This window comes from Garra rufa, chromosome 10, assembly GCF_049309525.1.
Source record: "Garra rufa chromosome 10, GarRuf1.0, whole genome shotgun sequence".
NCBI classification, from domain to species: Eukaryota; Metazoa; Chordata; class Actinopteri; order Cypriniformes; family Cyprinidae; genus Garra; species Garra rufa.
Genome location: NC_133370.1, coordinates 5,967,853 through 5,984,985, shown reverse-complemented (window position 1 = coordinate 5,984,985; position 17,133 = coordinate 5,967,853). Strand labels below are relative to the sequence as shown.

The 17,133-nt window shown below is 33.2% G+C and overlaps 1 protein-coding gene across 1 annotated transcript in view; it reads right to left on the bottom strand.

Annotated features, from left to right (window-relative positions):
- Positions 1-17,133, bottom strand: part of LOC141343845 (potassium/sodium hyperpolarization-activated cyclic nucleotide-gated channel 2-like) — an 86,979-nt gene that overhangs the window by 13,841 nt on the left and 56,005 nt on the right. The window contains exons 5-6 of the mRNA XM_073848507.1: positions 15,471-15,573; positions 15,130-15,183 (exon numbers count right to left, since the gene is read on the bottom strand). Of these exons, the coding sequence (XP_073704608.1) occupies positions 15,130-15,183; positions 15,471-15,573 (157 nt within the window). The remainder of the gene's footprint in view (positions 1-15,129; positions 15,184-15,470; positions 15,574-17,133) is intronic.

Genomic DNA, 17,133 nt, shown 5'->3' with positions numbered 1-17,133 from the left:
AGTCGTGGAGACTGTGTGAACCACGAGAACTTTGTATGTTATGGCGCGAGCAATGCTTCCGTCTTCCGTCAGCTTGTTTTCTGATTGGAAATCGTTTAATTCCACGTGACTATCTACTGAGCGCGCGCACGTTTGTTGTTGTGGAGTTCGGCGGCAAAATCGCCCGCGGGAACAGAATGGATCAGACCTAGTAAAACACTGCGTGATATAACGGATTTACTGGCTTGGAAAGTGGGATAGAAATGGACATTCATCGAAAATAGCAGCTTTAAAACGCAAAGGTGATTACCTGGTGATTACCAACTATTTGTCCAGCTTAACCTGAGCATGCTTGCTCACTTCTAGTTACATTAGGAGAAACACCTCCTCCTTCGCTAAGTTTATTTATTTATTTTTGTTTTGTTTATGTAATGAATTGATTATATAATGTAAATGTATATAATGCATACCACAAATATGTAATAATATAATATGCAATAAAGTTGAAAATCTAAGTGATGCATGAATGGCTTTCACTCATTTAACGTCAAGTAAAATCAATGACTGCTTTGTTATTAACCCACAAATGTAAGTTAAACGTTAGTAAATGTTGGACTTGTGTACACTTTACAATAAGGTGCACAAATGATCTTATTAAATACTTTGTTAATGGTAAGTCATGTTAATAAAACGACTACAAATGTTGGTTAAACGTTAGTTCATGTTGAACTAGTGTACACTTTACAATAAGGTTCACAAATTCATTAGTAAGTGCTTTGTTAATGGTAAGTCATCTTAATAAAGAGTCTACAAATGTTAGTAACACATCAGTTAATGTTGAACTAGTGTACACTTTACAATAAGGTTCACAAATTCATTAGTAAGTGCTTTGTTAATGGTAAGTCATCTTAATAAAGAGTCTACAAATGTTAGTAACACATCAGTTAATGTTGAACTAGTGTACACTTTACAATAAGGTTCACAAATTCATTAGTAAGTGCTTTGTTAATGGTAAGTCATCTTAATAAAGAGTCTACAAATGTTAGTAACACATCAGTTAATGTTGAACTAGTGTACACTTTACAATAAGGTTCACAAATTCATTAGTAAGTGCTTTGTTAATGGTAAGTCATCTTAATAAAGAGTCTACAAATTTTAGTAACACATCAGTTAATGTTGAACTAGTGTACACTTTACAATAAGGTTCACAAATTCATTAGTAAGTGCTTTGTTAATGGTAAGTCATCTTAATACAGAGTCTACAAATGTTAGTAACACATCAGTTAATGTTGAACTAGTGTACACTTTACAATAAGGTTCACAAATTCATTAGTAAGTGCTTTGTTAATGGTAAGTCATCTTAATAAAGAGTCTACAAATGTTAGTAACACATCAGTTAATGTTGAACTAGTGTACACTTTACAATAAGGTTCACAAATTCATTAGTAAGTGCTTTGTTAATGGTAAGTCATCTTAATAAAGAGTCTACAAATGTTAGTAACACATCAGTTAATGTTGAACTAGTGTACACTTTACAATAAGGTTCACCAAATTCATTAGTAAGTGCTTTGTTCAATATAAGTAATGATAGTAAAGGGCCTATGAACATGAATAACACATCAGTAGATGATTTCCTCTTTAGACGTGTTTAGGCCAAATTGATGCCTTATTATTAAATAAAGTTAATAAGGTACACACAAGCTTTTGTACCTTTAAGATGGTGAGTTAGAACTGTTTATCCTTACTGTGTATTAGTATCACACAAATGTAAATATGCACAACAAGTCTAATTACCAAAAATTAAATAAAGCTGTTTACCATTATTGTTCATTATTAGCTCATGTTAACTAATGTTAATTAATAAAGCTGTTAACTTGAATAGATGTGTGTAGGTCAGTGTAAACTAGGATTAACTAATGCTGAACAGAGGTTTTGTTCAGGCTTAGTTCATGTTAACTAATGCATCAACTAACATTAATTAATTCAGTTGTTAACATGAATAAATGCATTAATAAACGTGTAAGTTAACGTTAACTAATGCTAAACAGAGTTGTTGTTCAGGCTTAGTTCATGTTAACTAATGCAATAACTAATGTTAACTATTTAAGCTGTTAACATGAATGGATGCATTAATATACATGTAAGTTAACGTAAACTAGGATTAACTAATGCTGAACAGAGGTGTTGTTCATGCTTAGTTCATGTTAACTAATGCAATAACTAATGTTAACTATTTAATCTGTTAACATGAATAAATGCATTAATATACGCGTAGGTCAATGTAAACTGAGATTAACTAATGCTGAACAGAGTTGTTGTTCACGCTTAGTTCATGTTAACTAATGCATTAACTAACATTAATTAATTCAGTTGTTAACATGAATAAATGCATTAATAAACGTGTAAGTTAACGTTAACTAATGTTAACTAATGCTAAACAGAGTTGTTGTTCATGCTTAGCTCATGTTAACTAATGCATTAACTAATGCTAATTCATACAACCTTATTGTAAAGTGTTACCGATTTATTAAATAAATGAATACATTTATTAATTATTTTGGATCTTTTGAAATAACTCAATAACTGTGTTTCAGTGTACTAGATATTAGAATTTTAGAACTTCCAGAGATTAAAAAAACATCTTGATCTTTTGAAAAACAATGTACTAGATTTGAGAAATGTAGAACCTCAAGAAATTCAAAAGTAAATAAATAAATAAAAATGTCCTTGATTTTAGAAAAAGCAAAGTTCAATGTGCTAGATTTTAAAATGTTAGAACTTCCAGAGATTAAAAAAAATACTACTAATAAAAATAAAAAATACATAAAAATGTATGTATATGTGTATGTCTGTATATATATATATATATATATATATATATATATATATATATATAATAATTTTACTTGGTCTTTTGAAATAACTGAATTAAATATATTAGATTTTTGAATATTACAATTTCCAGAGATTCTAAATTTTAAAAAATCAATAAAAATCTCTTTTGATCTTTTGAAATAACAGTGTTCAGTGTACTATATTTTAGAATTTTAGAACTTCCAGATATTTAAAGAAAAAAATGTCATTGATCTTTAAAAAAAACTGCTCAGTGTACTTTATTTTAAATTCTTAGAACTTCGAGAGATAAAAATATAAATATACCATAGTTCAATGATTAAAAAATGAATACAAAAATTACAATTAAAGAAAAAATTAATTAATTAATTAATCAATGAATAAAATTAATAAATAGCAGAGTTCAGTGTACTAAATCTGTACAATTTTATAAATTCCAGAGATTTAAAAAAAACACTAATTTTACTTGGCCTTAAGAAAAAACAGAATTAAATGTATTAGATTTTAGAATATTAGAATTTCCAGAAATTCAAAATTAAATAAACGCATAAATCAAATTCCCTTTGATCTTTAGAAATAATAGTGTTCAATGTACTAGATTTTAGAACTTCCAGAGTTTCAAAAAATGTCCTAGATATTTTAAAATAGTAGAGCTCAATGTACAAAATTTTGGAATTTTAGAACTTTCAGATCAAAGCATCAACAACAACAGGGTCATTAAACTCTTATGGCACAAAAAGGGTTATAGCCTTATATTCATTGTCATTATGAAGGATTGAACTCTAGCATGTTATATACGTGTTGGAAAACATTCATCTGTGCATCAGCTGGACTATTTCGAACAGTCTCCAGTGAATCCATACCCTGAAACAGCTTCTCCCAGCGTTTCATCGATCCAGTTGCTCCACGGTGAAGATGTCGCTCACTTATTCAGTTGAAGAAGCTGCAGTGTTGATCTAAGTGCTTCACTGATGGACCGATAAAGAAAATTGTGTTTAACGGGCAAGTCAGAAGAAAGCAATGCGATAGAGATGGACTGATAGACCTGGCGTGACGTCAGACTGCATCCTCTTTCGCCTCATTTGCAACCAAATTAAATGAAAACCGAGTCGCCGTTAATGGAGTCGTTACGGACAAGGAGAGGTCAGAACATGCCACTGTTCTCACGGGCTCAGCATGTGAATGAGTTCTTATTGTATTAAATATGACACAGGTCTGAAGACAAGCGAACAAGAAATAGTAGAATTTTTACATTTACTGAAGAGCTTAATCACGCTCTAAAAAATGCTGGGTTACTTTTTTAACCCAAATGCTTGGTTTAGCCTGCTGCACTTAAAAATAAAGGTGCTTCACAATGCCATAGAAGAACCTTTTTTTATCTAAATGGTTCCATAAAGAACCTTTAACATCTGAAGAAACTTTCTGTTTCACAAAAGGTTCTTTGTGTCGAAAGAAGGTTCTTTGTGAAACCAAAATGGCATTGCTTGAAGAACCTTTTAAAGCACCTTTATTTTTAAGAGTGTGGGTCATTTTATTGGGTTGTTTTTAATATCTGAACCCAGTTGCTGGGTAGTTTTTCTATAAATACACTGCTGGGTCATTTTTCAAGGATTATTAAATATTGGGAGGTTTTGTTTCTACCCAAATGCTGCACTGTAAAAAAAAAAAAAAAAAAAAAAAATTGTTGAGTCAATTAAAATAATTAGTTACACTGCTGCCTTATAATTTTAAGTTCAGTCAACTCAAATAAGTTTAGTCAACTTGAAATGTTAAGTTGTACTAAGTGACAACTTAGATATTCGAGTTGACTAAACAAAAAATTAGGTTCGTTAAACTTAAAAGTAGTGTTTGTTACCCGGCTGCCTTAATTTTTTTTTTTTGTTGAATCAACTCAAATATTTAAGTTGTCACTTTTCAAGTTGACTTAACTTTTTTTTTAAGGCTGACTGAACTTAAAATTTTAAGGCAGCGGGGTAACAAATTATTTTAAGTTGACTCAAAAAATCAAATTTTACAGTGTGGGTTGAACCTGTCACCGAATAATCAACCCATCTGCTGAGTTCCAAGCAGATCGCAGGCCCTTAGCAGTTCTCAGCGCCACCGATTTGTTGCATGTCTTCAGCGAAAAGGTTTGTATAGATTTTTCCCCCTTGGGAAAAATTGGGGGTGGCCACCCTGGTTCGCAGGGCCCCACACAATTGTGTCCTTTGCATGATGTGTAAACACGCTATTGAGGTTATAGAGTAAGTCATGGAATCTTTCAGCTTGGAACGGAAATGTCTTCGTTCATGAATTATAAAAAATTAACTTTGGATTTTTGGAGTGCATTCTCACGTCTATGTTCAAAATAGGGAGTGACAGTTAAAAGGTTAAATAAAACAACCCAGCATGTTGGGTAAAAACAGATAACCCTAACAGCTGGGTCAAAATAACCCATCATGTGTTCTGACTAATATTTACCCAGCTCTGGGTTGCCAAATAATCCAAGTTGGGTTGTTTTTAACCCAGCATTAGAGTGCATGCAAAGTACTCAACAAGTATCTTACATGTATTCTGGATTTTTTAGAAATCACCAAGGCTTCATTTATTTGATCAAAAATACAGTATAAACTGTAAAACTATTATTACAACTTAAAATTTCTATGTGAATATAATGTAAAAATGTAATTTATTCCTGTGATGAAAAGCTGACTTTTCAGCATCATTACTCCAGTCTTCAGTGTCAGAAATCATTCTAATATGCTTGTTTTTATATATATTATTCAGTAAAATATTATATTAAATAATATAATACAATGCCACATTATATTATAATAAATAAAATTATATTTGTTCAGGATCCAATGATGAGTATGAATTATTAATGTCATCAGGAAAATCTTGCTGACCCAATCTTTTGAACTGTACTGTGTGTGTGTTTACTGTACTGTGAAGTTAATTCAGACAAAACCTCCATTTTTCAACACCCACAGACATCCTCCAAAGAACAAATGATTCATAAATGTGACCCTGGACCACAAAAATAGTCATAAGTGTAATTTTTTGCAAACTGAAATGTATACATCATATGGAAGCTGAATAAATAAGGCATATGGCAGATTTGGTCGAGATCCAACTATTTGGAAATCCGGAATCTGAGGGTGCAAAAAATCTAAATATTGAGAAAATCGCCTTTAAAGTTGTGCAAATGAAGTTCTTAGCAATGCATACTACTAATCAGAAATTATGTTTTGATATATTTATGGTAGGAAATTTACAAAATATCTTCATGGAACACTTAATATCCTAATGATTTTTGGCATAAAAGAATAATCAATCATTTTGGCCCATACAATGTATTGTCTATTGCTACAAATATCTGTGCTACTTTTGACTGGTTTTGTGGTCCAGGGTCACAAATATTGTATGTAAGGCACAGAGATTTCTTTTAAGACTAGAGTTAGGTTAGGGATTTTGGTTTAGTCTATAGAGAAAAACATTGCAACACCAATGCGTTTTGATTTCCAGGAAATGCATAAACTGATGAAATGCAAACCTTTATTGCAATGCAACTCAATTTAGATAAAAGCGTCTTCCAAATGCATAAACACATTCTAAATATAGCCACCGAATTAGCTTTTCATGATAATGTAAAGCAATAAAAGTCTATGATACTGCCTCATTTAAGTAGCGAAGTAAATGTGTGTGTGTAACTAGCAGAGAGAAATGGTTAGAGAAAATATGAATATGGCTAGTCTGAAATCTGAGCGCCGAAATCCATATTCCATTAGTTCCATATAACATAATTCTTGAAAAGTGTGAATATCATCATTTTCATGGCTTTAACTGCTCTTATAATATTAATGCCGAGCTATCACTCTCTTTAATCTATCAGATCTCTTCTCTTCTTATCTCTTTTTATGCCTGTATTAGTAGTACACTGTAAAAATATATTTTTAAAAAATGTATATGAAACAAAAGTTACACAAAAACATTTTTTGCAAAAAAAGGCCTAATATTATCTAATTTGAAGATGCTGGATTCAGTGTTTTCGGACTATGTATTACAAGAAATCTGTAATGAATGTCATCTTTTACTTGTCTTTAAACTTCTATTCTAAAAAAAAAGGTCTTTAAAGTTGTGATTTAAGGCCAATATGCTTTGGCACAGTATCTGTCAAACAAAATAAAACTGAAAACACAATATGACTTAATCCCTTCTTCAAGTCTGTTTTTACTGTGCATTTTAAAAGCGAGGTGTGCACTTCGTTCAGGCCATCAGCTCGTGATCCGGTGTTTTTGGTGCCTCAGAACGGCTCAGTTCACATTGAATGAATGCAGTGAGTTTAGCGTGCATTTGGAAACACAATGAAAAAATTATACTTATTTTCATGGCGGATGTTTACAGCATTTCACTAGATTTGAAGATGCATTTTTGTAAGCCTGTTTTCACTGGAGCTGGAGTTTTCCATCAAAATAAAAGCTTAAAAGTGCAGTATGAATTGCTGACAGCAAGCAGTTTAAATGGGTTACTGCAGTCCAAATTCAAAATATCTCTTTCAAATGTGAAAATTAGAAAAGAAGTATTGTAATTTCCTTACTGCAGTGTAAAGCAAAAACAATACACATATAAAATATTAATTTCTTATTTATTTTACAGCGCAACTGTTTTACAATATATGGATTTTACTGTCATAGGAATTACAATAATATACAATTGTTGTTATTATTATAAATTAGTTTAGCTTCCTAAAACAGTGTGAATGCAACAAATAAAAAGAGGATTGAGTCCCCTTTAAAGTTCAGGTACAAGTCAATTCACTGACTTTTTACTGACTTAAGTTTTCTTAGTTAAAAACATGGGTTGAATCTCTTAATTTTGAACTCTCAAAGTGCATTAGATAGAATAAATAAACTTTAAAATGTACAAAAGACATTTTTATTTTTTATTTTTTTATAAAGATAGCAATAAATATTGTATCGTGGACATCACATTGAGATATTATTGCATCATGAGATTTAGATATTGTTACATCCCAAGCCCTAGTTGTTTCTTTGTAATTATTTGTAAAATGTGACCCTGCACAAAACCAGTCACAAAGGTCAATTTTGTCAAAGCTTTCCACTGATGTATAGTTTGTTAGGATATCACAATATTTGGCAGAGATACAACTATCTGAATATCTGGAATCTGAGGATGCAAAAAATAAATCTAAATATTGAGATATCTAAAGATTGAAATCTAAATATAATCTAAATATAACACCTTTAAGGTTGTCCAAATGAATTTCTTAGCAATGCATATTACTAATCCAAAAATAAGTTTTGATATATTTATGGTAGGAAATGTATAAAATAACTTCATGGAACATGATCTTTACTTAATATCCAAATGATTTGTGGCACAAAAGAGAAATCGATCATTTTGACCCTTACTGTCTCTTTTTGGCTATTGCTATAGAGATGTTCCGATACCCTTTTTTCCTTCCCGATACCGATTCCGATACCTGGGCTCGGGGTATCGGCCGATACCGAGTACTAATCCGATACCTGGGTGTGTAATTGTATATACAGCTGTAGATAATACTACTAAATTATTTTATTGTGTGCTTCAGACTTATTCCTTAATAAAACAAACATACAGTGATATATACAGTGAACTAGAGTATTTTTATTATATGACATACATTTGACAGTAATATTTTTTCATAGAGTTAGTATTACTAATCTGGTTTTCTGACGTACATCAGCCCTGTTTATAACAGAGAATTTTGGCCAGAATTTGAAAGATTCTCACTAGATCTCGCAGCAACCTTATTAATTGTGCGGCATTTTCAAATGCTCCTCACTGCATCTCGCAGCAGTAACAGTGTTGCAAAATCAACGTTGGCTCCAGAATAAAGCTGTTCGGGGTTTGTGCAAGTTTGTTTGCATTGCAGTCCAAGCTGGTGATAAACGGTCAGAGCTGAGCAGCTCAAACGTGTCGTGTTAGTTTCACTTTCGTTTCGCGTGCCATTTTATGTTTCTCATCTGAGACAGAAATGGCAGCGCTTATGAGTTGAACAACGCGGTGATCACGCCAGTGTGACCGCTCACGAAAATTAGTAACACTGGCAGAAAAATGGGTCACAGTCTGGAGCCCTTTAATATTACCGCAAGTGTCCCGCGCGCTTCAGTACAAGGAGTAAACAAACCACGCGCCTGTACAATTCATTAACACAGAACCACGCATTAATTCATATTTAAACAGTCGATTTTTGGCTTAATATTAGTCCATATCACGATTTGATTTAAGTGTAACGAACTACCTTTGATTAATGCATCAAACTTTGACAAATTCCGTGACGTTCCGCGTTAAACTGTAAATTCCATTTTGACTGGATTCCGCGATTCCGTCCGTGTTTTCCGCATCTCAGAAATCATAAAGCCCTACATATGAGACATGCCGCCGTTTTAGCGGACAAACTGCTAGCACATTTGTATTTCTTCTTCGCTGCTCTAAACAGTGGTTGCTTGTGGCAACACTGTTTGCATTCTGAGCCGCGAAGAAGAACTGGCTTCTGATTTGCTAGCGGGAATAACTTATATCTTAAGAAAATGGTATCGGATCGGTACGTGGGTTCAAGTACTCGCCGATTCCGATGCTAGATTTTTTTGTGGTATCGGCGGCATTTCCGATACTACTATAGTATCGGAATCGGAACAACCCTAGCTACAAATACACCCACTCAGAGTACTGTAAATCTAAAAAAAATACTGTAAACACTTTTTTTCAGTTGTAGTACACACACACTGTGATAAAGCATCAATGGACCATTAGCGTGCATCCTAGTTTAGATGGTTAGCTGTCCATTGACGTTTCACACTCATCAGGAATCACCCGATTAAACCATGTCTGAATTATTCATATCTCTTCTCTTCTCTGACCTGAAATGCATCTCACCTCAAAATTCAAAACCTCAACACATCAAACATCTCCCATCCTAAGAGGCGGTTATGCATCTCTGTGCGGCATGTGTGTGTGTGTGTGTATTTATACACAGGCTTTCTGTTAGACATGCTCTAAATCTGAGTGTTTCTGACTGCTGCTGTCTGCCTGCTTCTGTTCCTCTGAACATCTCTGCAGTTCACTCCAGTGACAGGACAGGGACCATCCTCTCACCGCCAGAAATAGCACATAGATCACACGCAACACTAAGGTTACTCAAGAGAACATGGGAAGCATCTAGAACAAGAGAAGCTTCAACCCTGTTACAAAAAGACTACAGGATTACCATAAAAATGTAGCAAAGAAAGCTTCCATTCATTCATCATAAAAACAGAATTTACTGTATAACACGGAATATCATGGATTTTGCCTATATGAATCCTGAACGTTTACTACACACATACTGAAGCGCACGTGACACACAGTGTTTTCAGCCTCTGCCGCCTCAATATATGATCACATGAAAACATAAACTTAATCTCAAGAACTGCTCAGAGAGTCATGAGCTCATGAGCATTTCACCATTACTTTTGAGAAAAAAACATTCTCATATCATACACTAGCAGAAATGTAAAGGCAGAAACTCATCAAAATAAAAGTTTGGTTTAACTTGACAGCGATATTACTTAATGTAATGATAGTACTACTAATAATAAAACAAATTTTTTACCAGAATTTATTTACAAGAAAATTGTTAGTACACAAGACAAAAAAAAAATTCTTATAAATTAATTAGAAATGCTTTTGATTGTTAAAATGTAATGAAAGTATTCAAATAGAATGCAGAAAATTAATAGAAAGCAGATTCAAAGAATTTGATCAAAATAAAGCTGAATGAGAAAAAATAATAAAACGTACAGTAATGCATTTAATGCATGGTTTTTCCTTCTGGAGCATCAGTGAGGGTTTGAACCTTCTGTAATAGTTGCATATGAGTCCCTCAGTTGTACTCAGAGTAAAAAACATACATTTTGTTTGATCCCTCTTATTTTGGTAAAATAATTAACATTTTGCACATTCTGAAAGGGGGATGTAAACTTTTGACCTCAATTGTAGTAACTACATTTTTCAAAACATTGCATGTGTAGTTGTGGATTTGCTGTAAGACTGATGATTGATGATTGACTGATGAACTACTCGACAACCATAAAATAAGGCATTTACTATTATTTATTCCTTTAGCTCACACTTTATTTTAAGGTCCTGTTTAACTATGACTTTTGCCTTAAAATCCCAATAACTGCTTATTAATAGTTAATAAGGTAGTTGTCAACTTTAGTTATGGGATAGGATTAAGGATGTAGAATATGGTAATGCACAATATGAACTAATACAGTATTTCATAATTCCATAAAATGTAGTTTTTGTTAAACTTTTAGAATCCACTGTTAAATTGTGTACGTTTCATGATTTCAATTAATTAGACATGCTTTTAATTTAGTTTAATGTAACTATTAAAATAGAGTTTGGGAAAATTCTAAATGGGAAAAACAGCATCCAGAAAAATTACAATGAATTTGGAAAAAATAAAACAGAATTTGGGGGGGGGGGGGGGCATTTTCATAGGGCCCTATTTACTTCATTTGTGTCTTTGTTTTATTGTATTTGTCTTGTAGTTTGTTAATTGAATCTATGTTCTTTCCCTAAACTCCTATAAATCCTAAACGAAAACTCAAAACCTCAAGCCTGGTAAACACATGTGATAGGTGATTCTAAACAAGCATGCAAAGTTATAAGGAGATCAGACCACAGTCATAACCGTTAAAAAAATTATATTTCTATGTTAAATTACCTGGATTTGCCAAAAATGCTTTATTAAATCATTGCTTCAGGTGGTTACAAGCTTGCTAAATAATGTAATAATAATAAAGCTCTTGAAACCTGGTAATTGCTGCATGCAGCTATAATTTTGTTTTCTTAAAGTTTAAATACACTACTATTTAAAAGTTTAGGTTTTTATAAAATAAATTTATAATTTATTTATAAAAGACATTAAAATGCTTAAATGTGACAGTAAAGACATTTTTAATGTTGTAAAAGGTTTAATTTCAGATAAATGTTCTTCTTTTGAACTTTCTATTCATCAAAGAGTCCCAAAAAATAAAATGTATCATGGTTTCCACAAAAATATGAGGCAGTTTTCAACATTCTCGAGCAGCAAATCAGCATATCAGAATGATTTCTGTAGGATCATGTGACACTGAAGAGCGAAGTAATGATGCTGAAAATTCAGCTTTGACTGACAGGAATAAATTACTTTTCAAAATATGTTCAAATAGAAAATGGCCATTTTAAATGGAATATTATTTCACAATTTTTCCTGTTTTTCTGTAATTTTAATCAAATAAATGCCATTAAGTCTTTCAAAATCAGTGTTTACATTCACCCACACACTCACATTCTTATCCTCAGTGTTTTAAAACAGCCCAAATTGACTAAATGACAGTATTATAATCCCAGGGCACCGTATTGATTCCTGCCTAAAGATTTTCCAGCCTAGGTAAAAGCAAACAAAACCCTGGTCCCTCATTCCCTGCATCTCAGATAAATGGAAACCAGAGAGCTTTCTACCTCTGTGTGCGCGTGTGTGTGTGTGTGTGTGTGTGTGTGTGTACCTGGTATTCATCACATTGTGGGGACCAAATGTCCCCACAAGGATAGGAATACCAGTAGATTTTGACCTTGTGGGGACATTTCTCAGGTCCCCATGAGGAAACAGGCTTATAAATCATGCACAATGAGTTTTTTTGATGAAGTAAAAGTGTGCACAATCTCCTGTGGGGGCTAGGTTTAGGTGTAGGGTAGGTGTAGGGTGATAGAAAATACGGTTTGTACAGTATAAAAACCATTACGTCTATGGAATGTCCCCATAAAACATGTAAACCCAACGTGTGTGTGTGTGTGTGTGTGTGTGTGTGTGTGTGTGTGTGTGTGTGTGTGTGTGTGTGTGTGTGTGTGTGTGTGTGTGTGTGTGTGTGTGTGTGTCTGTGTGTGTGTGTGTGTGTGTGTGTGTGTGTGTGTGTGTGTGTGTGTGTGTGTGTGTGTGTGTGTGTGTGTGTGTGTTGTGAAATCCTGGTGTCCTCTTGCTGAAAAAAAAAAAAAAGATGAAGAAGTCTAATTTCAGGTTGGGATCTGAGATGTATTATTCACTGCACTGATTCTAGAATAAATCACCTCATTACAGTACTAAGCACATTTCTACCTGCAGGTACAGTGAGCCAAGTACCTCAACAGACTCTCAGCTCAGCCAGAAAAGTCTGTCTCACTGTTATTCAGCAAAAAAAGTAATTAAGTTTTAATGTCTCAAAACCATCTTCAGTGAACCTTAAGGTAAAAACAAACAAAACCCTGCCATATTGTCATATTTTGATAAGAGCCATAATCAAAGACATCTGTAACAGCTACAGTAAACTCAAGAGTCAAATCACAAGATCTTACTAAAAAGTAAAGTGGCGACACCATGGTACTGACATTCATATGCAGTATCACAGTATTTATGTATGTTACTATTCCAAAGTACAAAAAAACAATAGTACCATGCATGTCACTAGCAGAAATAAAAAGATCTGTAGTTTTTTGTGTACAGACATACTGTGACAAGTGTGCCAATAGAATTTAAACCTATAATCAAAATACAAATTATGATAATCCTAAAATTTTGCATGCTAGCAGTGTTACAGTTGAGGTAAAAAGTTTACAACCCCCTTTCAGAATCTGCAAAATGTTAATTATTAAAAATAATAATAATAATAATAATAATAATGCATTAAGAGCCAGGGGGTGAAAACTTCAGGATAATTTTAACCTATTTTGTCTTCTAGGAAACATGTAACTATCTTCTTTAGTCTCTGAAGGTCAGTATTAAATGAAAAATATAATATTTAGGCAAAATAAGATTCTGTTCAAAACTTTTTGCCCCCTGGCTTTTAATGCATGGTTTTTCCTTCTGGAGCATCAGTGAGGGTTTGAACCTTCTGTAATAGTTGCATATGAGTCCCTCAGTTGTCCTCAGAGTAAAAAACATACATTCTGTTTGGTCCCTCTTATTTTGGTAAAATAATTAACATTTTGCACATTCTGAAAGGGGGATGTAAACTTTTGACCTCAATTGTAGTAACTACATTTTTCAAAACATTGCATGTGTAGTTGTGGATTTGCTGTAAGACTGATGATTGATGATTGACTGATGAACTACTCGACAACCATAAAATAAGGCATTTACTATTATTTATTCCTTTAGCTCACACTTTATTTTAAGGTCCTGTTTAACTATGACTTTTGCCTTAAACTCCCAATAACTGCTTATTAATAGTTAATAAGGTAGTTGTCAACTTTAGTTATGGGATAGGATTAAGGATGTAGAATATGGTAATGCACAATATGAACTAATAAACAGCCAATATGCTGGTAATATGCATGCTAATAAGCAACTAGTTAGTGAGAACTGGTCCCCATATTAGTTAAGTGTTACCTTTATTTACTATACTATTATATATTATTACTTACAGTATATATGCAGTTGATGTCAAATTATTTTACCAAAATAAGAGGGATCATATAAAATGCATGCTTCGTTTTTTTTTTTTTTTTTTTTTTTTTTTTAATTATTATTTAGTACTGACCTGAATAGGATATTTCACATAAAAGATGTTTACATACACTTGATTCTTAATACTGTGTTGTTACCTGAATGGCCCACCAAAAATCCTCCAGGTCCCACAAATTTTTTGGTTTTTCAGCATTTTTGTGTATTTGAACCCTTTCCAACAATGACTGTATGATTTTGAGATCCATCTTTTCACACTGAGGACGACTGAGGGACTCATATGCAACTATTACAGAAGGTTCAAATGCTCCCCAATGCTCCAGAAGGAAAAGGCACTCCTTGAGAGACGGGGGTGAAAACTTTTGAACAGAATGGAGATGTTTACATTTTTCTTATTTTGCTTAAATATATATATTTTTTTATTTAGTACTGCCCTTCAGAAGCTACATAAGATACTTGCATGTTTCCCAGAAGACGAAATAAGTTACATTTAGCCTACCCTGATCTTCAAATTCCAAAAGTTTTCACCCCCTTGTTGTTTGTAGTTTCTGTAATAAACCTGCTCTTCTCTAGCTTGTTTACTCATCTAGTTTTTTTTTTTTTTATAAACCTGGTATTGTGCATTATGAGTATTGTTGGCTTTATGACAAACTGTTTGTAGTATTCCTCAATTGTGCACTAACTTGCCTATGGATTAAAGTGCCTATGGTTTAATCATATTTACACAAGTACTACAAAGAAACCACAGCATCAGCAACAGAAGTCAAAGGACACCAGCCCAGTACCAAAGTGAAAAATCCCTCGAGAACCTGACGTCTCTGTCCGGGAACAGTTTTATCCTTGGGGAGAACAAATCAGTCACGCAAAACAACATTGATGAAGTACTGCATTAATTAAATAGTCTCAATGTTTATCTAGCCATATGTGCCAATGACAGTCTCTGGGACAGACGGAGACTCTAGTGTATTTTGAGATCGCTAATGGATGAAGGGAAAGAATCACAGGTGATTACGGATATTAGGCGCTTCTACACAGAGAAAACGAATGATTCCAGAAGGTTAGTGCAACAAAGAGATGCACAGAGAGAGAGAGAGAGAAGACTGAGATCTAGGGATATTTGTCATGCCTGTTTCCTCAGGCTGTTCTGAGTAGCAGCGGGCGGTAAGGAAAGCTCAGTGAAACCCGAGAGATACGGTTTGGTGTCAGTCTGCGGCAGTGGCAGCTGCTGACTGCAGAAGAGAGAAAGAGAGAGAGAGTTTCAGCTCGACGCCCAATCAAAGAACACAATGCGTGACAATAGCAGAAGAGGCATTAGGTCTAATTGAAATTCTTCTCTTGTTATTTCCAGAAAAATATTTCAGACCCCCTGTGAGCTCCGGAGCAGCGGGGATCTACAACCTAGAGTCGCATAACCAGACTCTTAATTATCACCAAAACGTCTAATGCACACTGCAGCTTATTCTGGCTAAGAAGCATTGGATTTGGACAGGAACAAATCGTCTGAGTGACGTACAAAGAGATCAAACACAGTTTGTTTCATTTTCACCTGCCGTTTAGTGGTTTAACGGAAATAGCTTACATCTCAAAAACAGACTGGAAGACGACAGTGACTGAAAACAACATAACAGGCTTTGCGATTACAATTGACTGTTTTAAGAAGAAGTCTCTGAGGCTCACCAAGGCTGCATTTATTCTATAGAAAATACAGTAAAAATAGTAATATTGTTAAATATTTTTACGATTTAAAGTTGCTGTTTTTTATGTGAATATATTGTAAAGTGTAATTTATTTCTGTGACGCAATGCTGAATTTTCAGCATCATTACTCCAGTCTCCAGTGTCACATGATCCTTCAGAAACTGCAAATCTTGATGCTCAAGAAACATTTATTATTATTATTAGCAATGTTGAAAACACTTGTGCTCCTTCACATTTTATTTGTCAGGATTCTTTGAAGAATAGAAAGTTCAAATCAATAGACTTTGCAATTACAATACATATTGACTGTTTTTAGAAGAAGTCTCTCAAGCTCACCAAGGCTGCATTTATTCGATTAAAAATAGAGTAAAAATAGTAATATTGTGAAATATTTTTACATTAAAAATAGCTGTTTTCTATGTGAATATATTGTAAAATGTAACTTATTTCTGTGATGCAATGTTGAATTTTTAGCATCATTACTCCAGTCTCCAGTGTCACATGATCCTTCAAAAAACTGCAAATACTAATATTAGCAATGTTGAAAACATTGTGCTCCACATTTTATTTGTCAGGATTCTTTGAAGAATAGAAAGTTCAAATCAATAGGCTTTGCAATTACAATACATCTTGACTGTTTTATTAAGAAGTTTAATATTGTAAAATATTTTTACGATTTAAAATTGCTGTTTTCTATGTGAACATATTGTAAAATGTAATTTATTTCTGTGACGCAATGTTGAATTTTCAGCAGCATTACTCCAGTCTCCAGTGTCACACGATCCTTCAGAAACTGCAATTCTTGCTGCTCAAGAAACATTTATTATTATTATTATTATTATTAGCCATGATGAAAGACATTTCATTTGTCAGGATTCTTTGAAGAATAGAAAGTTCAAATCTGAAATAGAAATCTTTTGCAACATTTTAAATGTCTTTACTGTCACTTTTGATCAATTTGAAGCGTCCTTGCTGAATAATACTCCTAATTTCTTTTGAGATAACGGTAGTTAATTGTTTATTTGCTGTATCTCTGAAGACAATGAGAAAGTGACATGATAAACAAAGAAATCTGTTGCACAGCACAAATAA